This window comes from Argiope bruennichi, chromosome 8 (assembly GCF_947563725.1).
Source record: "Argiope bruennichi chromosome 8, qqArgBrue1.1, whole genome shotgun sequence".
NCBI classification, from domain to species: Eukaryota; Metazoa; Arthropoda; class Arachnida; order Araneae; family Araneidae; genus Argiope; species Argiope bruennichi.
This window is the reverse complement of record NC_079158.1, coordinates 24,747,406-24,772,328: the sequence shown is the minus strand read 5'-3', so window position 1 is coordinate 24,772,328 and position 24,923 is coordinate 24,747,406. Positions and strand designations below refer to the sequence as shown.

The window sequence follows — 24,923 nt, the reverse complement described above, 5'->3', positions numbered from 1 at the left end:
AGCCTAATCTAATAAGAGGTTGACCGTCTGTCGGGCTGTACTTTCATAAACATATAAACGCGATGATTAAAAACACAATGACTTAAATATATCAAATTTCGTATGGGATTTTGTTACTACAAATATAAGTGTGTGTGTGTGTGTGTGTGTGTGTGTGTGTGTGTGTGTGTGTGTGTGTGTGTGTGTGTGTGTGTGTGTGTGTGTGTGTGTGTGTGTGTGTGTGTGTGTTTAACACTTTTTCCTGATAATATGTCGCAGAGAGGATGAAATTCCCCATTGAATTCGTAGATAAAATATCCAACTCAAAAAGGTGAAAATAATAGGGTATTGAAATTTCCATTTTCAACTTCCTTAAGATTGAAAATAGAAAAATGAATCAAATTAGGGAAGAAAACGCCTCATTATAACGAACAACTTTTCCACTGGAATCCTTTTGATAGCTGAGTAGTTAGGAACTAAAAAGTTAGTTTCGACCCTTAACTACGACTATTTTAAACATGATATATTAGTATGAAAAAGCAAATCGCTCATTTATTGGCTCATTAAAAAAACCTTCCAAATCATTTGAGCCAGAAACTTGGAAGATAGCAGTGCGGTTGATTGCCTCTTAAAAAGTTAAATGCTCACAATGAAAGAATTTTTCGAAATTTTAATTAATTATACATAGCTTTAAATTTTAATTTTCCTGCAAGTTAACTTCGGGGCATATTAGTGCACCAAAATTGTTTTTACACCATTTTTTTCAAATTTAAAATGATTTAAATGGTGTCTTTTCAATGGCATTTGTAATGATAAACGGTGTTTTTTCAATGAAAATATTTTTTCCCATGTGGCAGTTAAATAGTAATTAATTTTTCAGATGCTTTTCTAACACCATTTGGAACAATACTATAATATTGTAATGATAGTCAAACCAATTTTATCTTTTAGCTAAATGACTTATTCATGTGTTTTTTATTTGTTAAAGTTCTGATAAAAATACTACTTTTGCAGATGTTACTCTGAGTGCCAGAATGTTACTAAAGGATTAAAGCTTGGCAACCATCGTAACGGTTGACGAATATGTTACAAACTTGTCGACTGGATAGTATCATGTTCTAAAATCTAAGCCAATTTATAACTTTTATCTTTCAAGTAATTTCCAAAACTATTTAAATGTAAAAATAACAAAAGCGATTAAAATAGCAGTGACTTTTTCTAAGCATTGTATTTGCAATGGAGCTATCTGATTTCCTAGACGAAATGAAAGTGCTGGATTGTGGACTTCAAAATAAATAAATTTTGGTATTTTGTTCTGTTTTAAACATTTTTATTCTTTTTTTGCTTTGTAATCAAATACATTAATAAAAGATGTCATCCATCATTCAGTTTAACATTTTACTTACTTATTGATTTGCTTATTACGGAAGGTCGCTATTAATTACGATCATTTTTATTACATTTATAAGCAAAACTTCTTTAAAATATTGCATTTTTATTCTCTTTTTCTTATGTAATCTGATACATCAAAAAATTTTCAGCGTTCTTTCAGCTTCGCCTTTTTTTTCCCTTGTTGAAACTGTGCAAGTTGTGGTTCGAATTTGCAACATTAGGGTTCATAGCCGAGTAACAAAGCCACTAGACAAAAGTGTACACTCTTCTCCGGAAGTTGTTAACTGGCTTATAATGTTACCACCACAACAGTCCCCCACCAGTGAGTCGGTAGAGTTTATCGCGCCAGTTATGGCGGGCGACGAACGTTGTAATCGCGCCAAGTGTTATGGCGAGCGAGTGTGAGTGGTTGCTGCCGGTAGATAGAGCCACGACAGAACGAAGGATGCGGTTGTTCAGAACCAGGGTCACCAATGTGCAAGTTGTGGTTCGAACTTGCAACGTTAGGGTTCATAGCCGAGTAACAAAGGAAGTTGTTAACTGGCTTATTTATTTATTTATATATATATATATATATATATATATATATATATATATATAAATAAATAAATAATATATATATATATATATATATATATATATATATATATATATATATATATATATATATATATATATATATATATATATATATATATATAAATAATATAAATATATATATATATATATATATATATATATATATATATATATATATATTCCGCGGATAATCGGGAGTGTACTGTATATATATATATATATATATATATATATATACAGTACACTCCCGATTATCCGCGGAATTGAGTGGCGCGACCGCCGCAGATAACAAAAATCGCGAATAATCCGGAAAAAGCTAAAAGCGGGTACAGCAAAAGAGAAAACAGTCATTCCAACTTTGAAAAATCGTTTTATGTACAATGAAACGTAAAATAAACAGCAGGAAATGTTTAACTAACGCTTAATATTTTAGTATATCACTCAAAACTAACCTAAAATGCATTTTGTTAATGAAAACAGAAAAGTGTTTTGTACTTACTAGAGGCGTCAAGGATGCACAGAAAAATTAATACATATGTACTGTTTTAATACTGTAATGTATTATGTCATTACAAAAGCATAACTGTAAAACTACACCTTTTTGAGGAAATCAGTCATTTGTGTTTGCTTCTTGCTTTGGAAGCATTTTCTCTTTGCTTGGAAGCAAAAAAAAAAAAAAAAAAAACAGTGCGGCAGGCGCGGATAACCCGCCCTCAGATAATCGGGAGTCTACTATATATATATATATGATTTATGAATTATTCTATTTTTCTATGAGCAAGCTTCAATTCAGAAATTAAAACTTTTTATTATTTTCGCGTTTTTTTTTTTTTTTGAATTGTACTTAAATTAAATATTGGGATAATTCCCAGATAACTAGATTAGTGAATGAGAAACGGAAGAGAACAGGCATTTGGCTCCAAAAAAATGTTAGGATTATAACAAAATCTAGATGTCTAAATTCTCTTCTTTGCAGCCTTTCTCATGGCTCTAGAATAAGGAAGGCCTCCACCAGGTCATCCAAATGTGAGTAAAAATAAGCTCTTGAGATTCAGCAATTTCATTAGACATGCTGAAAGTTATTATTTCCTTCCATTGTTGCATTACATATAAATATCAAATACGACTCACCGACTAATTCATCAAGGAACCTCACAAGCGTGACAGTCAGAAATTTGAAATTTGGCTGTGTTTATTAAAAAATATTTTAGGGAATCAAGGGTTCCCCCAAGCCATTGCTCCTTCCTCCTCAAGAAGTCAGTTATCTGAATACTTGCACTGAACTTAATTGTTGTGATTAATATTAGTTGCTTTTCAAAAAGTTTAGTTTAGTTTAATTACATTAACGCCCCATTTCAAAGCAACGCTAAGGCTATTTTGGAACTCGCCTCCGCATTTCGAGACGCATATTCCAAAAGGAATGCATGATGGAACAAATGTTTCCAAACTGTAGGTCGTGATTCAGTTTTTGCAGGATCAACAAGATTTTTTGAATATAATTATATCTAACCAAGTTTGAGGAAACTCGATGTGGTTTAAAATATTCATCAAGCAACACTTAGAAATAGTTTTGTAAAATTATATTTCATAATAAATGCAGTTTTTCTTCTTCATTCCATTCCTTTGAATTGTCTGTCTTCCGTCCATTTCTTTAAATTGTCTAAACACTAAATGTCTGGTTGTTTTCTCAATATTAGCTGCGTAAAGATTTGTAGGCAAAGATTGAGAAGTAGAGTTGACTGCAAACCATGGAGGAAATAGATTAGTATATATCTCACCTTTTTCACTTTCTCATATACAAAGAGAATGAATTGTAATTTAAATTTTCGACATCAATATTTCAATGAATCTCCGCGTTTCAGACTTTCCGGAATCTAAAAAATACATTTTTGGAAGTGAGCACGTTAACTCAAGAATGCTCTGAACCGGACAGATGAAATTTATCATGTGATCTTTACACCAAATAAAAGATCACCGTCAAATTTTGAGTAAAACCCCTTTTAGAGGAAATCTGGTGGCTGACTGTCCGAGTACAAATGAACATGATAACTGCAAAATATAAAGAGATACATAGAAATTAGTTCACAGATTTAACATCGATAACCTAAATCTGTGTCAACTTTGGAACCAAATTCTTCAAGGGGTTGATTGTCTGTATTTTAGCATATTTGTAAAGGTGGTAATTCAAAAATGTGACATTTTAGACAAATGAAATTTTATACACAGTTTTAGCATCTATAGATTTTTTTAAAATTTTTGGATTGAATATTTTAAAAAGTTGATCGTCTGTCTATCTATATGCAGACTCGTGCATGTAATCAGTCAATTCGAAAAAGTAAACGTAAAACATAAATAAATGAAATTTGGCATGGGATCTTGTGAATACAATTGTAATTCTCTGCAAAATTTTGGATTCAATCGATCAAAAAAAAGGCGTCCAAAGTACATACTAAATTTTGTGGGATTTGTATATTAAACGTCAACAATTAATCGACAAAAATCGCTCGTTAAACTCAGTAAAAATATTAGATTCAAATCAAAAAGCGATCTTCAGTCATTGTTGTTCGCTAATGGCATACATTTAATACATAAGTACCAGTTTTCTTTATTGCGTTACAAAGCACACAACTCCGGTGTGTGAAAATAAACATTTAAACACTCGTGGATTTCGCAGCCTTTCCCTAAGATTACGTGCAAAGGCTGTACAATAGCATCTTTATTATAAAGAATGTAAAAAATAAACCAGGAGACAATTCCCACTGATTTAAGTCATTTACACCGGAGGAGCAGAAAAGTAGCACATCCTGGCTACATTTATCATTACAAAGCCACTAATCCCTAGTAGAACATATATATTGTATATATAATATTGTATGATATTAAACAGTATCAGCAATATTATATAATATTGTTGAATATCAAATGATATAATATAATATCGCATAATACTGTATAATATTGTGATAGAGAATGTGCTACCTGGGATGACTAGGAATGACGAATATTTTACGAGCGATAATTACGTATTTACGTAATTAATACGTAATTAATATCATAAAGTCACAAATACCAGTGATCAATACTTTTCAAAAAGGGGTGTGATTCAAATCCTTGATACGATCTTACTGGTGATATTTCGATTACAGGTATTGGATCACCATAGACAGTAACAATCGATACGATCTGTCCAATGAAAGCTCTCGAACAAAACAGAAAAGGAGAAATCTGTGAATGGGTTGAAAAGTGAACGGACCGGTTATTCTTGGAATTATCGTATCATTGAATTGCATATCACTGAAATTTATCGGACCGGTGACTTCACTGGAAAGTGTGAAGTGTCGGCTCCACTTCATGAGAGTGATCTTGACTTTCCGATATTCGCATTTGATGATGCTCTATTAGGGATGACGAATATTTTCAGAGCGGTTATTACGTAACCAATATCAAAAAGTCACAAATACAAGTGATCAATACTTTTTAAAGAAGGGTGTGATTCAAATCCTTCATACGATCTTACTGATGATATTTCGATTACAAGTTTTGGATCACGATAGAAACTAACAATCGATACGATATCACTGAAATTTGCCGGAGCGGTGACGATACGATCTGTCCAATGGAAGCTCTCGAAAGAAATCGGTGATTGGATTGAAAAGTGAACAGACCGGTTATTGGAATTATCGTATAGTATCATTGAATTGCATATCACTGAAATTTATCGCAGCGGTGATTTCACCGGAAAGTGCGAGGTTTCACTGGAAAGTGCGAAGTCACCGATATTCGTATTTGATGATGCACTATTCCATACAGATCATTTTTTATTGCTCGTGACATGATTGACTTTGATTACATGTACTCTGTTTACTGCTGGCGCCATCTATTGGTAGAATATAGGACTAAAGTAAACATTTTAAAGAAATGACATATATTTTTAACTCATCTTTTCCAGAAAATGGTTCACTCTAATAAATAAATTAAATAAATAGTTTTGAGGAAAAAAAATTTAAGAAGTAAGCTGAAACAGATAAATTAATTCATTCACACGTTAATTAAATTAGTAAATTAAGTATTAATTACAATTAATAAATTTTATATTTAATATTAAGTAATAACTTTTAATTAATAATATGATTGAAATAACAGATATTTGGAACGCATATTTAAAAATAACAATAGCAATATTATTTGTTATTCAAAAAATCGTGGATTATGCATCTCTATGCTCTATTCCATACAAATCATTTTTAATTGCTTGTGACATGACTTTGCATGTATACTGTTTACTGCTGTCGTCATCTATTGGTAGAATATAGATTAAGAGAGACATAAGAGACCTTTTTAAGAGATGACATATATTTAATTCAAATTTTCCAGAAAATGGTTTACTCCAATAAAGAAATTAAATAAACAGTTTTGAAAAAAATTAAATTTAAGAAGTAAGCTGAAATAGATAAATTAATTCAATCACACGTTACTTAAATTAGTAAATTAAGTATTAATTGCAATTAATAAATTTTATATTTAATAATAATTTTTAATTAATAACATGATTGAAATAACAGATACTTGGAGCAAATATTTAAAAATAACAATAGCAAAATTATTTGTTATTCAAAAAATCGTGGATTATGCATCTTTATTTTGTGTGCGATAATATAAAATAATTAAGCATGAAACATTTTTTTTTTTTTTTTTTGCTTTAAAAATATTCTAGAATTTCTCTGTCCACTTGAGAGAAATTCTAGAAGGCTTGCTAGCACACTAAAAATTTGTATTGTGATGAAATTAAATGATAATAACAGAAGAACCTGTAGACCGAGAACTAGCAACATTAAATCAAATTATTGACAAAATCTGAATATTCATGTTATATAAACCAATAAAAACATTCCTCAACTTCATCTTCAATTTAGAATCTAATTTCTTATGCAGTTATTCTGTCCTATTAATCACAATTAGTAAAATACTTCTGATATACTAATATTTAAGGCAAAAGAAATTCTGCTTTCATACGAATAAGACTGCTGGAGTTGCAGAGCTTTGTAATTCATTTATCTTTGTAGTTCATTATGTAATTTATTATTTAATATAATCTTTGTATTCATTACTGTAATTCATTATTTATTATTATGTAATTTATTATTATAGGTTAAACAGTTAAATTCTGCAATTTCAAGAACGCTCTTAGGGGCTCTCATGTGAACTGAAATTATGCATTAATTTGCCGTTAGTTTTATATATATTTCGAATACTTGACATGAAGATATGTTATTATTGTTTCGAAAAGATTTCTAGTATTTAAATTTTTGCTTGGGAAGATTTAATACCTTACTTTTTTATGATTTTACTTAGTTTTTTATAAACTGTAACTCCGAGGCCTCTTCAAAAATATTCTTTAATATTTCACTATTATAAATTGATTTTGAAAAATAAGAAAATATCCCAATTTACTAATCATTGATCATTCAGGATAAACTTAAAAGATAAGTATTCTTACCTCGAACATATGATAAAATTTCCTGTCCATTGATCAGCATATTTTATCATTTAATTTCAATAATTTATTGTCATTTTTAGCTGAAAACAATGAAGTTTTCAACAATTCAACAATTTCTAATTGAAAATAAATTATTTATTTGACTAAGTTTAGAGGCATTCATTTTTTATACAGTATGATGGTCATATGAAGGGTTACATTAGAAACCAACAAGTGTCTCAAAACTTTCTTGCATATTCTCCAATAACGGTCTTAAAATGGTTCAGATATAAGAAATTTTTCTTTCATTAGTATAAGAATCTTTATGGGATGAAATTTAAAAATAACAGTAGTCATTTTTAATCACTAGAAGATTCTCGTATTACTAAAAAAGCACCAAGTACGTTAATCTGAGAATATTTGCGCGGAATATGAAAGAATTCTTTAATGTAGCCATTCTTTTTCGATTAGGCTTTAACATTTGCTATGTATAAAACTACTTTATCTTAAACATAATTAATCTTTATTTTGGGCCACTCAAAACTTGATAACAGGTAACTGTCGAAGTTGAATTAGAAACTTGATAACTTTGATTGACAAAAGTTTGATTCTCTGTTTATTTTATTTGTCGATTCTTGAAAGTTCACACGAGATTACTCAGAGAGGCAATAAGTTAAGAGTTATAAGGTACAATATGCAATACAAATATACCAGTTAGATACAAGTGCAAAATAAGATTTCGCTTTTACTGAAGAGGTATTGGCGGCCCTTAAATATGACAATAGTGACTGATGAATGGGCAAGGAAAAAACAAAGAAAGGTTTTTCTGATAAAGTTAGCATAGGAGAGGACGAAGAATTTACAACGGTATGTATGAAATATATACATGTATGAAAAATAAGCAAGAAAGCATCGCTATAACAAGACACCGAACTATACTATATCAGATTGTTATAGTATTACCCAAATATTATTAAAAACTAATGGAACCGAAGAAATTACCAGTCGGTGTCGATTGAGTCCAAAAATTGATACCGAATACCTGATACTTTTAGTCTACATTAGTATGTGAAACTAAATACTTTTGCCTATCTAATATAAAGTATGAGGCTAAACAGAAACATCCAATCCTAATTCCAAAGTAGTAACTGCTGGCACTCATTTCTGGTGAAGCCATCTAAAATATTTCACTTTCCACTTGGTTATGCTGGTGATTAAAATACCTCTGTAACTGTATTCGCAAGTGTATCTTGAACAATAAATGTAAACATAGTTGAACATGGAATTCCCGGTAAATGATGCAGAGCAGAAATTTCTCCGAGATAAACATGTAAAATATTGTTTACGTTGTCTTGGCGTTTTACCGGAAAGATGTCAATCTATAGATTCTTCAAGGTAAATCATATTTTTACATGCATGCACACTTTTTTTAAATAATTAGTGTACAGACATAAAATTGTATAACTATACAACATTTTAAAGTTTATTAATAAATTAAAACTAAACTATATATCTGAAACTTTATTAATAGGTTTATTTTTAATATCCCACCAATAACAGAAGTATTTATAAAATGAATTACGAATTGCTTAATGATTCTTTATTCGTCTGTTTGTCCGATTTTCAGTCTTGGGTGTGACACTGGAAGATTTTTATTGTTTGCTAATTAATGATCAATCGCCTAACTAACCTGGACTCTTAGAATAGCTTCTCATAAAATGCCAAATTATCGCTTTCATAAAATATTTAATTTCATTAAAATGAAATAATTTTATATTTTTGTTGAGTTTAAAAAAATTGAAAAGATTTTCCGTGAACTTTGAACTTTTTTTTTATTGATTGCATTGCTATTGTAAGTTTTCAATGTCATGCTTGTATATAATAGTAAAAAAATAGATGGACTTTAGTTGTTCTTTAAGTCATATCAGTAAACGATTGATTTTGACTTGCTGATGAAAGATGATTTAATTTAGTTGAATCAAGGAAGTTGTGTAAAAGTTATTATACAAAAATGCATTTTTAGTATCTATAAAAAACACAAGTAAGGGAATGTCACTTCAATACTATAATAATTCTTTTTTTAAAAAAAAAAGTTTAAATTACAAGTTATCACAAATTTTCTTTTTCTATAAATGTCTGTCGGCTTTTCCTACTGAGTTGTTCAATTATTTTTAAAATAATTTTATTAAAAACATTGATGACAATTGAAAATCCTGTTATAATTTCAAGAGACATCAATGCAATTAGAAATTAAAGTACAGGCTGCTCAAAATACAAGACCAAACTGCCATATAAGTTTTTACATTTGAAATGATGATGTTCAGTTTTGCATTTAACCATTATCATAATAAAAATTTTAAGTAAACTTTTTTACATTTGTTTCCTGTCTGGTCCTCTTTCATTCCTAAAATACCTAAATTTTTAAAACTTTTTTAAATCATTTTTCTGGAATTTTTATGGAAAGGAAACAATTCTTTTTTAATATATATAGATAGATACATTGAAATCTCTTAGTCTAGTTTAAATCTTAATTAAGTCCTTGTTTTTATCTTAAATTAGCCCATAGCAATTCTAAAATTTTCTCTTATTTCCTGATTCAAATCCCACTTTTTATATAATTATATCTAACATGCACTAAAAAAAAATTACTGATGCTTTACTTCTCAGACTACGAGCCAAGAGATAAAAGTCCCTACCACCAATGGCGTAACTTCCAAAGATAACTAAGATTAACACTTGTCAAAAAAAATTCCTATAATAATTTCTTAGTAAAAGCTGTATGGGAAAGAAAACCTCTCAGAAATTCTTTTATGTAATAATCATACCTTTTTTACATCTCGGCATTTATGTATGGCACATTTCATTATTATGTGAAGTTCAGCTTATTTTGTTCCAAGTCATACCTGTATATTACTTTTGTCTAAATCATTATTCAAATGAAGATTGTTTTTCAAAAATGCAAATAAAAAAGGAGTATATTTTCAAATTAGTTTTTCTCATTAACTGATGCAAGAGTAATTAAATACTTTTTATTAGTTTTCAATAATAAATTTTAAAAAAATTGTATCAGCAGTCTGATATTACTGAATAAATAACATTTCTACTATCAAAAGAGATGTTTTTCTTCACCACTCATAATAAAGTTTAGGAATTATCATTGGTTGTATTGTTTTTGTTTTTTTTCCCTTTAAAATTGTTATTTGTACAGTTTCGCTATCATTTATTTCCTGTCTCTAATTATATAATAAATTCCCTTTCTATTACTTTAGAGTGGTTACAGCATTTTTTGCTATTTCTGCTCTTGATCACTTGAATGCCTTAGATAACATTGAAGATGACAAACAACACTTCATTGACTGGATATATTCTATGCAGGTTGTTGCAAGTGAAGATGGTAATTTTGTATTAAAAATAGTAATGATTTTGCATTTCTCTTGTCTTTTTTACTCTCCCTGGTTTTTCTTTGTTGCTCTTTGTATAAAATTTGCACACTTTTATGAGTATTCTAAAACGGAGAATTTTTTACTTTAATTATTTTCTACTTTTATCTTTATTAATTTTCCTTGTTTAATTTATATTTCATTATTATCAGTGTTAATAATTTTACTTTTTTTTTTTAATTAATATCTTAAATTTTTACTTTACCACTTGTATATAATTAATATTCTAGGAAATTTATTATTAATTACATTCTGACGGTATTAAGATAATGTATTATTGTCAAGAACACATGTATACAAAATTTCATCTTTGTTAACAGAATTTAAATTAAATTAAATTAAAATGTGTTTATGCAGCATTAGCTTCATAAATAATAATAGCAGATTAAAGTAATAAAGTGTTAAACATATGACCTAAAAGTTATGTTTCTCAAAATTAGTTCATTAATATACAGCTTTAATAGTTTTACCATGTTTAACCAAAAAAAAAATGGAAAAAAAATTATTATTATTAAAAAAATATCATTTGTGAATTATTGAAATATTTTTTTAGATACTGTTCCAGTTGATTATGGCTTCCGTGGTTCAACTAGTTGCATGATTAGCACAAATAATGTAAGTAATTTTCTTGAAAGTATAACAGAACTTTCAAATTAACTTTCTCATTCTATATAATTTTATATCTTACAGCAACATATATGATATAGATGTTTCTTTTGTAAAACATAATTCAATATTTAGCACTAACTATAACACTCATCCTAATATATTATCTGTTTTCTATTTAATCTGCCATATACTAAATATTTATGATATCCACTGTTCATGTACATCAGCATATTCATTTTCATATTTTAATAATTTTTGTAATTTACTTACAAAAAGATTATTGCATAATCTTTATGAAAGGAGAACTGGAAGGTTAGAACTACACTTATTTAAGTTAAAGTTAGTTAGACAAGATTTCGAGATATGTTTGGTTTTTTTTTTGGGGGGGGGGGCTTTTATATAAGTTTATATGTTTGCATAAATATATGTATATTGTATATAAGACTAATAATCTGCAAACTCAAAATAAATTAAGAAAAATAATGAATAAAACTAAATTAATTGTATTCATATAATTAAGTTAAATTATTCCAGCTTTTTGAATGTCAAAATATGCTTATTCACTCTTCTCTGCATCTAATAATATATGCAGTATTATTTTCAAATAGTATATGATTTTCAGTGATTTCAATGTCTGCTGCAGACTTGTTTGAAGTAGACCATTTCAACAAATTTTGAGTTCATCCCATGCAATTAATGTTTCCTCACCTTTCAAAACCTATTAAAATCTTTTGGTAATGCCATTATCTAAGTAAAGAATAATAAGATAGAAATCCAGTTTATACAAATTTAATTACTCATTTTATAAATTGTGGCAGCAAATTCTGTGTTTATAATTTTTAATGATTGATTATTGTGTCTCTTAACAGGAATCTTGTTTTCAAAAATTAGGTCTTATCATGATGACATATTTATATATGTATCTATGTAAAAATTACTTTCAAAACTTATATCATTCAAAGTCTATTGGATAAGAATCAATGATAAATTTTAAATTGCTTTTTGATTAATGGTTTTTTTTAATCCTATATGGCTCAAGTCAAAAACTTTGTTTTAAGTATCATGTTTGTATCTGAGATTTGATTGTAATATTTTATAATGTTATTGGCTGCCCCTGAATCTTTACATTCGCACAAATGTAAATGAAGCTTTAAATATATTCTTCATATGGTTTATACCTTTTCCCAATTCAATACTTTTCTATTATAATTATGCATTTTTGGTGCCAAATTAGTACACATTTGCCAAGATCCTCTGTTTACCAAAAAGGTGCCAAATGGTGTATTCATGATGTGTATCATTTATTGACATATTATTTTAATTTAGTAGTAAATGTCATAAATTATGAAGGTAAGCAAATAAGAAATATTTATTTTGTATACTTGAGAAAAAATTATTTTGCTGAATGTCTCTTATTTATTCTAGAATTCTGATCTCTGTGATAAAGCGCATATTGCAATGACTTATACTGCTTTGGCAACATTAATTATTTTGGGTGATGATTTATCAAAAGTACAAAAAGAAAATATATTGTCTAGTTTAAAAGAATTGCAGCTTCCAGATGGAAGGTAATCAAGTATTTTTTATGCTGTTTTTTCTTTAAATGAGTTCTATAAATAAACTCATTTAGTAATATTGACTAAAATTTATTTTATTTTATATATAATTTTCACAAAAACTGCTCTAATCAATTCCTGAAGTACTTAGCATACTTTTTTATCTTATATTGTGGAATTATTTATTTTTAGTTTTCGTCCTATGAATATTGATTGTGAAAGTGATATGAGATTTGTATATTGTGCAGCTTGTGTGTGTTACATTCTGCAGGATTGGTCTTCTATTGATGTTGAAAAAACTATTCAATATATACAAAATAGTAGGGTAAGTTTTTTTTCTTCTTATAAACTTTTCTTAATAATTTGTAAATAAACTGATATATAATTATTGTTATTATTATATAACCGATAAGAGACTTTCTTTGGTAATTTTCAGTTCTCTTTCAACAATTTTTTTATTTCTGTTATTTTTGAAAACATAAAATTGTAGGCCTTAATAAAGTTATTGATTACTGAAATAGAGAAATAAATTTTACTTTTTCTTTATTTTAAAACCTTGATTTCAAATCTGCTTTTTTTTTATCAGTTTGTAAATATAATTATGAGGTCATAAATTGTTTTCATAAAAATTTATAAAGGTTTATAAAAAAAAGCTAAACTATAAGGCATTTGAATCATCCAAGTCATATTTTGCTTGCTACTTTGATTTTAAAAATGTATATATTGTTGTTTAATAAGCAATATCATCATTCCCAATTTTAAAACTCCATAAGAAAAAGAAGGAATTAAATTTTTATACTACCAATACTGATTTTTTTTAAAAAGCATTAGACAAGAACATAGAATCTCATGTTTATACAAGATGTGAAAAAAAATATTCATAATAATTGCATAATTTTTTTTTCCACTTCTTTGTCTTTCTACTTTAGAATTTGGAAAATTTTAATAGCTAATGTGGCTTATTAAATGGCAATTGAGAAATGGAAAAATCTTGATTTCTATCCATAGCTTTTTAATCAATGCCTCTCTAAATCATTCTGTTTGTTTTATTGTTTTTACATAATTATGACGTAGTATTTTTTTTTCAATAATTTTTAATTACTTTATGTAATTCAAATAAGACAATATATGTAGCATGATCATAAATTACTATTGGAAAAAAATTGTTATGTGCACTGTATGTGATATTTCTGATTTTAAAAAAGAGAGAGGGAGAAATGATTTATTTGGTACTTTTAAATTTTTAAGCACATAAATTTGCTATTTTTATTTATTTTTTGGAGTAATTTATTTTGTTTTTTTAAGAATTATGATGGTGGCATAGGACAAGGTCCTGGTTTAGAATCTCATGGTAAGTTTTATTATTCTTTATTATTATTTTTTTAACTTCACAAGTTTATTTCACTTTCTAAATACAAATAAATAAGTAAGCCAAACTTCTTTGCATTAAATAGCTGTGAATTTTATTAGTTTATTGGAAATGGGAAATCAAAAATAGTAAATTACAGAACTCAGTGAGAAATTAGATGGAAAACTATAAATTCCTCCATTATTATTGAAATTTCTTTATAAAATATTAGCACATAAAGTTCTGCTTATTATTGTTTAAATTTTTCTTCATTTGCTGGTTTCATTCTAGGGGGCTCTACTTATTGTGCAGTGGCAGCATTATGGCTGATGGGTAGATTAGAAAGTACATTTACTGAAAACGATTTGAGAACTTTGAAACGTTGGCTAGTTTTTCGTCAAAATCATGGTTTTCATGGACGACCAAATAAACCAGATGATACTTGTTATACATTTTGGGTTGGTGCTACATTAAAGGTATTGAAATTTCTTATGCATTGTTTTTTCCAATTAAAAATTAGCTATTAAAATAAATTTGCACACATTTGTATTTTAAAAATAAGAGATTTGATTTTTGATGATGAATTTCTGCATCAAGTTTGTGAATATTCTTTAAAATACTATATTATTTCTGTGTCTTCCACTTTGAATAGTTCCACTTTTTTACATTCTTAATTGTCTTTAGCTTTTCTTTCATGAATATCATGCACTATTTTTGGAACTAGAAAAAATGTTTCCCTTTGTAGCTTTTAGATTCTTATGAATTTGTGAATTATTCCGAAGTTTCAAGATATGTTCTTTCAACTCAAGATGAAATTTGTGGCGGCATTGCGAAATGGGTTGATTATTGCCCAGGTATGTCTTTTATATTGATATTAAAAAATAAACTTTAAAATTTGTCTTCTTTTTCGATTAGCATATTCTGTAAACTGTTGAAACAATAGGTTAAATTTCAGTGAAATTGTGTAATCTTTTCAGAATTAAAAAATGAATTTAGAAAAAAGAATTAATTGTTTTGCTCTTTGAAATAAGATTTTATTCTCTATTTTTGATTTTTCTATCTATTTTGATACAATTTGATAACAAAAATTCTCTTCTGCGAAAGTAATTAAAATACCTTTGAAGAAAGCACTGTGAAAGATATTTTATGGTTTCATTTGATGTAAAATTGCTAGATATTCCTGTGTTCCCAAATACTTAAAAGAAAATTTATCTCCATAATGAATTGGTTATCAAGTAAGTCATGGAAGTTAAAAGAATCTATTGTTTTAGACATTCCACTAGCCTTATTTTTGTATTTTTAATTGTTAAATCAAAAATTTATTCCACATTTAGCTAAGGGTGTTTTTTTTTCTCCCCTGAGGGGGAGGAGGAATAGTAGAATATAGTTCTGAATTTTTCACTAAGTTTTCCAACTGTGTGCCATAATCTTCAAACTAGCAATTTAAACTGATGACATCACCAATAATGTGTATTTTATTTAAAATTTGATATTTTATGGAGTTTTCTTATGTACAATTGTCAATGGCACAAATACAGATTATTAAAATTTTGTATGAAAATAAAAGACAAAAAGATGGAAAATTTCATCAAATTTTGTTCAGAGCCTAATGATGCTAAAGATGTGGACAAACTGTACAAAGTATTCCTTTTTTATGATTTAATTCTAATGGCACATTAATTAATTTTTCTATTGCTAACAAATTTTGTTAAAGAAATACACATTGTAACTTTTAATGTTTTATATGATGAAGAAGTTAACTCTTGTGGACAGTTGATAAGAGTCAGTGTTAAATTAGTGTCTGTCCCACAGGAAATCATGGGCTGCCTGATATTGGACACAATCTATATGATTCAAGTGTAATAATGGTCATCTCAAATTTTCCTCAGATCTTTATTTATCCCATAGTTGAATAACTCATTGTGTGAATGGAGTATAAAAATTCTGTCAAAATTCTTAGAATTTTTTTATGTAGCTTATTATTTTGATTTTATGCATTTCAAAAGAAATAATTACATCCCACCACTGAAAAAAAATTAACTTTAACTTATATAATTCTGTTTCTTTAATTAAAACAATTTAAATTAAACTTACACTGAAAAAAACACAGAAATAGGGTCTGACACTCAAATTATACATCTAAATTCAATCGCAATAACGTGTTACTTGTGTATTTCAGCAACTTTTTCCAAACAGCATTTTAACATTTTTCTTATTACATTCATCTCAAAAATTTTACATGTAAGAATTTTATAGCTTATGCAATGTATTTACACCTGAGAAAAAACATTTTATTTAAATATTTGCAAATAATACAATATTGCAGGTCTGCATCCATTCTCGGATATCCAATGATGCATATTGAATTTCATAAAAGGGGTTTTAAATTATAATGAGTGAATATGATATTACAAAGATATAACTACCAATAGACAATTACATTTTATTAGAAAAATATACTATGCCAACTCATGGTAATTGTAGGTCCTATTGATGTTAGTTTAGAGCAGCTGTATTCATCTTTTTGAATTCATGTTGTCATCTTTTGCACGATATAATGCAAATCTTAATTTCTTGATCTATTAGTATGCATTCCAGTGGACTTATATCTTGATTGAACTGTTATCAGCCACACACTCCTACTACTGTTCATTATTTTAAACCATTATAGTGCATATAAAATGTCTAACAATTTGAAATGTTTTTTTCACATACGCATGTTGTCAGTGCTAAAGTTCATGCAATTTTTATCTATCCATTTATTTTGTAAAAAGAATCAGCTACTACACATTCCTGTCACTATTCATTATTTTAAGCCTTTTTAGTGTTTATATAATGTTTTACAATTTGAAATGCACTGAAACTTTTCACATATGCATGTCATCAATGGTAAAGTGCATGCAATTTTTATCTACATATTTATTTTGTAAAATGAATAGGTATAGTAAGTACTCTTGGAGTTGTAATAATGTTTTCAATTTAGAGGCACCTTGCTTCCTTTCAAAAACTTCAGATCAATTTTTAAATCCAGTGATTTACTGTAGTGTAATTGTCCAAAAATAACTATATCTTCTGTCTTCAAAATTACTGGTGACTGTCATATCAAGACATGTATGCTTAATAGTGTTCAGAACTCAGTCATTCATATGTGAATAGTAAGTTTCATAATGCCTCTGATAAAATAAAGAAAAGTCACTTGCAAAATTGTTCTTGGGGAAAATTTCTTCTTTTAGATATTTTTTTTTTTTTTTTTCCTTGATAGAGGGACTAAGGCATGGCCTACAAGATATAAATGAATTCGAATTCATTATTTTTTTAAATTGTACAAATTTAGACTTTATTTCATTCTTTTCTGTTTTTTCATTTTAAAATTACAATGATAAAAGTCTTTTTGTATGATGTAGTATTTATGAATTTAGTTTTCTGAGCTAATTTGAAATTGTTCATTGATTGATTGTGATTCTGTTGTATAATTACATAGGTATTATACAAATTATCTTCCCTTATTATTTTGAGCCATTAATTAATCCATTTTTATCAAAGATATTCCAATTTACTAATTATACAAATCTTTGATATTTGTAACAGATATAGAGACGATTAGATTCTCATCAATACTTCTTAAATCAAACTTTCAGAATTTTCAATCGGTGTATCATTTATTACTTAAGGTTAACACTCTCATTAAATGATGTGGCTCAATTCAATTTCTAAACAAAGTTATAGCCATTTTTAGAAATTGCCATATCATATTAAAATATTTGATTAAGATATAAAAAGTTGTGTTTTTTTGTCAAAAGATTTTAGATTTTTTTTTCCACAATTAGTTGATTTGAATCCATAAATACTATATTTATTGAGATTTTAAAAATTATTATTAATAAAATAAAAATATATAAATATATTAAATGTTTCTTGAAATGTCTTTAATGGAGGATAAAATATTAATTGATTTTTTAATGTATTTTATAATTTTCGATTCAATTTAGATGTAAAAATAATTTTTTGAAATTATGTTTTATGCAAAAATTATTTAGGTCATTCTATCCTTCTACATAAGTATCAATATTTTAAAATATGATTTTTTTTATCAAAATTGAATGCTAATTTGTCCATTTTATAAATGTTAAAAAAATACACTTTTTTTGTGACAAATTAAAAGGATATTCTCTATTTTGCAATAGAAAATGTTGAACAGATTTAGAATTAAATTTTAAAAATGCACATGTAAAATTTAAAAAAATACTTATCTACACAGTACACAAAAAGTACACATTTTTATAAATCAAAAAAATTTTTATGCTTTGAAATTGCATGAGTCTATGTATGTAAGCATGTACAAAAGTGCTTAAATTTGTTACATGCACACTGATATCAAATAACTTGAGCTAGCATTTCATTTGAAAAAATCCCAAATCTAACTGCTGATCGCTTTTCTCTGTTTTTGTTAAGAGATACAGTAAAATAATAGCACTATCAACAATGCATATAAAGAGAATGCATCCTAATTCTAACTGACATTGTAGCACCATTTTCAATTCCATCAGTTAAGCTTTTCTGTAGTCGTTGGACAATGATGCACTGTTGATAAAAACAACCAGATCTTACATCTGTATGAGTTATAAAACTTTTTACTAATTATTTGTGTTGTTATTCAAAGTGTGTATTTAAAGTTTTTGAATATTTTATGTATAGCTTTCAAAAAAAATTTCTGCATTTTCCTTATTTTTACTTTCTATTAATTTTGTTCATTAAAATTTGTTTAGATGTGATGCATACTTACTTAGGAATAAGTGGATTATTCTTACATGACAAAGGTTCTCCTCTAACTCATCCTGGGTTGAATATTAGTCACAGAGCTGCCAACTATTTGTCAAAATTACACAAGCAATGGAAAGTACAAAGTTGACCTCAAATATGTATGAATGATTTTTGTATTGTCCTGAGAATAATCAAATAGACTGGAGTTTATCTGTATATTTAGCAGATGGCTGTTGTTTATATATAAAACTGTTATCCAAAGAATATGGGTTGGTTTAAGTTACAGTGATTAAGGCCATAAAAGAAAACTTTGAAATTCATAACCAATTCCCAAAATAAGTTAAATTTAATTAAATCTAAATTTGAATCCAAGGGACCCCTAAAATGAGCATTTTAGCCATTTTTTCAACATTTTTATTTCTAAATAATGTAGTTCCTTTTGATTTATAAAAATTTTTTAGCAACAATCAAAATGTAATTTATATCACTGTAACTTTAACCCAATTATATAATATTTCAAAGATAAAATGTACTAATGAATATTTTTGAAGACTGAAAAATATGTTAACAAGCACTTAATACTGAAATAATTATCAATTTAGTTTGATATTTAAAGAAAAAAAATTCTGCAAATATGAATATTATGCAAGTTTGTATTTTTCTATATTTTTAGTTAATATATTGCCATTCTAGAAGAACTATCAATTCAAGCACGGCAAAGTTTTAAAATTCATCACTTCTAGAAATATTGAACAGTGTGGAAATATTGATTCAATTTTAATAGTTTTAGTAGTTAAGTATAGGAACAATAGTTTTAAAAAGCTGTCATGACTTTATTATATTTTATACAAGTTTGGCAGGTATGCAATTTTTCTTCTGGAATTACAATATATTACATGATAGTCTGTGATAAAGATGACTTAAAAATTCATACTTAAATTCATGCATTTGAATATATATATATTATAAAGCATTTTTAACATGACACTTAAATGAGAGAAGCAATTTTTATTAAATTTCAGCCTGCCAAATATGTATTTCAGTAAATAACATCATATGCAAACATATGCTTCTCAAATGATACTAATCCATTTATGAATATAAATACAACAAATTTATTTAATAAGTAAATGTGATGTCACAATCACATAATTTATATGTATAACTAAGCATTTCATTTTTCTTAATACTGACTTTTGCTGTGCTGTGACATCACATCTTTTTTCCTCTTATAAAATGTGTAATGGATATAAAAATGAAATTGATACAAAGTATTCAAAAAGCATCAGATGAGCATGAATTGGCTTTATTAATATTCACAAGAAATGATTTTTTCTGCAATATATAAATTAAATCAAATATATATTATTATAGATTATTTTATGTATTTAATCAGCAGGGAAAAACATTTTTGAAATTCATGATTTTATTTTATGCTTGAATCACGAAAGAAAATTTCATAGAAACTTGTACTGTGAAAAAAAGATTTTTGCATTTGCCTTTTCAAAGGCATGAGATTTATGCACAAATTTCTTTTTAAATTGCAAATTTTAAAAAGGGGATCAAACTTGAATATGCAAGTGAAATCCCTATTTCTTAAACTTGTGTTTATATTATAGACATAGTTTACATGTGTATTCTTTATTGTATAAAAGTGTCTGTATTTCTTCCTAAATTAGTTAAGAACAAATATATGTGATTATTCTTAATGAATTTAATTCAATTTGATTGTGATTTTGAGCTCCAAGATATTGGCATAATATTATTAATTTCTTTATTATTATAAATAAAGTGAATGATTGACTGGTGAACATAAATAACTGTTCATTAACTAGTCATAGAATTCAATTAAAATACGATTAATTTTTTCTTGAAGCTTGGCATCTACAGAAAGGATATTGTAGCATGCAGAATGTATTAAATTGTAAGTTAGTTTGTTCCAGTTAGGTACATGCTAACTTTATACATAAATTAGTCAAGATTTTTTATTTTCTTGAGTGAACAGTTTGTTCTCTTCTATAATGCTGTTCAGTTTCTTACAAAAAATTATGTGTCTGTTATTAGAAGTGATTTCTTTTTATTGTGCTCAATTTTTTGTTCTGTAATCATATTTTTCTTCAATTTTTAGTATAAGTTTTTTTTTTTTTTTAAACTATTCATGTGTGATTGTAACCTAACTAATATATATATATTCAGTTCTTCGAGATTAATTTGCAAATCTTAATGGTTCAAATATGTAAATGTAAATTTCTGAACTGAAAAAAATAACTTTTATCAATTATTTGTTCTGTTTTGGAAATCACCATTTTTTCATTAAAAATAGTTTTATTTATAGGTTTTGTTATATCTATAATAAGTTATACCTAACAGAAAATCATTGCAGTATTTTTGTTTGTCATTATAAAATATGCAATTGTTTTCTAAAAATGTTAACTAACTGAATGCTATATATAATATTAAAATGCAAATATAATATAATATTAGAATGCAAATATAATATTAAAATATTGAGCATATTTTATGAATATTTTCTTTGGTCTTTTGTATTAGTTGTAATCTATGAAACTACAAATTATAATATTAAAGCAATATTTATGAAATTAACTTATAAAATAAATATTTCCAGAGTCAAAAACTATTCAAAGGAAGATACATTGCATTTAGAGTGCACCTATGCTGTTAGATATAAAAATTAAGTTTAAATTGAGGTTATTAAGAACAAAAAAAAAAAGAAAGGAAATGGAATTAAAAAAAAAAAAAAAAAAGGAAATGATAAATCCACCGTGAAGATTTTATCGAGGGTCACCCTCAAGCAGGGGGATTCAAACCAGGGATTTTTTTTTTTTTTTTTTTTTTTTTTTTTTCTGCAATGGGTCTGACTTTTGTCCAAGTATTGACCTCTTGTGACCCGAAAATCTCAAGAATTTGAAGGGGGAGGGGGTTTTCCCCACAAGAATTAATAAAGCAATGTCATACAAAATATTTTCAAATTTGAGTTTTCATTTTAAATTTGTTCTTTACCAGCTAGAGAGCAAGTTTTACATTTTTTGGTGCCACATGGTAGATATTTTTTGTAATTTTTTGAACAAAACAGTTGTGGAAGTAACTTTTTATCCATGAAAGCTCCAAGCACAAAACTATCCACAGTGCACAGTATCCATTTTTCCCCCCAATTTAAACTTAATTTTTAATTTGTAATCTATGAAAAATTCTTGTTTAATGTGTCTGCCTGGTTTTGAATTATATTGTCTCCAGCCTTTGTTTTTGAATGTCTCATCACTTATGATTATCAAATTAGTTTCCTCTGTAAAACAATATTCATCTCTGCAATAAATAGCTCAGTGTTTATTATAATTTTAAGTAATTTTTAATGCATTTCTTATTGCAATGTCGTAAAAATTTCTGATTTATATATTATATATTTTTTATTTTAGTATGTCTCATTTCTTTCATTATGATTAATAATTCCAAACAAATTATAAATTTTTGCTACTTAGTTATTTATTTTGTTTGTTTTAAAATCCTTATTCTTTACTCTCGTGCCTCTGCTTTTGTGACTTAAATGTTTTCACTGCTGACTTGTATATTTAAATATAAAAATCAAACAATCAAATTGAAAATTGATTAACAATAAAAAAAAGCTTATTTAATACAATTATTTTAATAAATTTCAGTTGAATGTTTTTTATTTAAGATAATTTAGTTTTCTGAGCTCGGTTTCAAATGTGGATGCATATTTTAATAAACCTTGGTTTTTGTATATTATTTACATGTAAGTAATATTAATAAAATTCTTGTAAAAAAATAAGTTTTTCTTGTGATATAAAATGTTCAATATAATTGTTATTGTGAATATTAGAAAGGTGGCAATATAATTTTAATATTTAAAGTGCAATTTTTTTTAAACTATGAATTGTTTTATCTTAATTCCAAAATTGATTCAATATATTTATTCACTAATAATTATCCTGAAATTACATTTATTTTTTTATTTAAATTTACAATTTTCTAAAAGTAACTTTTATAATATAAGAATTCTTGTAAATAATCAGTATGTTCATGTATTTCAATTTGATATAACATGATTTAATTTGATTTTTTTTTTTAAATTTTGCAAGTGTATGTATTAGATATAATTATGCTAATTATATTATGCATTGAATGTAATATATCAACATGAAATAATGTCATTTTGATTAAAATTGTTAATATAAAATATTTTTTACGTACAATTATTAAAGTATCATATATTTGTTGTGGAAAACAGACACAAATTCAGATTTTGATTCAAAGATAAAACATTACTAGAAATTTACACTTTTAAAATGAAAAAATATTTTTATCTTTTATAAACTTTATATGATACATGATTTGTCAGATACTTTTCAGAGATCTCTCTGTGTAGTCATTATTACTGTTTTATAAAATCATAAAGAATAAGCAGTTGTATTTTATCAAATATTTAATTTTGGGGGGATTCAACTGCTTTTAAACTTACTATCAGGAAGCTACTAAATGTCTTATATTTAGTTGAAATGTAAATTCAAGGTTATAAAAAATGATATTCCTCCCATGATATTCTGCTGTTTACTCCATATTGGCATCTTATCCTCTGCAGGATGTAATTCAAAACACGATTCATCTGCCCACATGTTCTTTTTCTAGTCATTACTGTCTGATCCTTGTGCACCTTTACGAACTGGAGACGTCTATTTTTGTTCAAGATAGACAGAGAAATTTGAACAGGTTTTCAGCTTCCGTCCCCTGTATTGTGTTATATGCAGCAAAAAAAAAAAAATCTGTGCATAGTTAGCGTGGCTGAGAGGTAAAGTACGAACTTGCTAAGCGCGAGGTCCGAAGCGTCAAATCTCAGCTACACGACATTACATTTAAGGTTGGACTTTAAATTTATTGTTATTCATTGGTTAATGCAATAGAGGCTTCTAGAACTTTCTATAAACTTCTATACAATTCCTGATTATTCTGTGAAGATATAAATTTGGTGTTTCCACAAGCAGTGGGATCATTTTTCTTAATTTGCTTGTTAGGAGTAGCTTAAAGCGAATAAATTTGATATTGTATAACTTTGTGACTTGTTATTATTTGCATCTTCTTGACAAGTTTGATGGAGACGCCAGGTAAAAACCATTTAACCGTGAATTTCCGGTGATAGTTCTCATTCAAGCTGTCGTTTTTAGAGAATTACCTGATGAATTTGAACTGTATTTTCCAGAATCAAGACAACGTTCAGAAATGCCCGAAGAAGTGACACAAACCCAACCAACAATATTTACGCCCGTATACCAACAACTAAGGAGCCCATCAATATTTCGGGGAAGATCCTAGCAAATGGCTCAAAGAATACGATAGAATGGCTAAATTTAACAAATGGGACGACATGATGTGTTTAGCAAATATTTATTTCTTCCTCGACGGCACAGCAAAGCAATGGTTTGTGAACCATGAAGATACCTTGAATTCTTGAGAAACATTTAAAACTGAACGGATTCAACTTTTTGGTGATCAGTAAAAATATAAGAAGAAAGCTGAGGAACAATTAAAATATCGAGCTCAACGCATGGGTGAGAGTACGCAGTCCTATATCCAAAGCATCTTAGGACTTTACCAAGAGGTAAACCTCCTGATGCCAGAGAATGAAAAGGCATCACACCTAATGAAAGGAGTGGCTGAAGATATTTATCAAGCACTATTAGCCAGTGAGATCGCCATGGCAGCCGATTTTATAAAATGGTGCGACTACATCAAGGTCATGAACAGGGCCG

General features: G+C 27.3%; 1 protein-coding gene across 1 annotated transcript; it reads left to right on the top strand.

Moving 5' to 3' along the window:
• The first annotated feature begins 8,689 nt into the window (after positions 1-8,689).
• LOC129981829 (geranylgeranyl transferase type-1 subunit beta-like) lies at positions 8,690-23,001 on the top strand. The gene is made up of 9 exons (XM_056092852.1): positions 8,690-8,821; positions 10,696-10,820; positions 11,420-11,481; positions 12,901-13,043; positions 13,224-13,356; positions 14,337-14,382; positions 14,671-14,855; positions 15,125-15,233; positions 19,146-23,001. The coding sequence occupies exons 1-9, from the start codon at positions 8,706-8,708 to the stop codon at positions 19,286-19,288; spliced, it is 1,062 nt and encodes a 353-aa protein (XP_055948827.1). The 5' UTR covers positions 8,690-8,705; the 3' UTR covers positions 19,289-23,001.
• Positions 23,002-24,923: the final 1,922 nt, after the last annotated feature.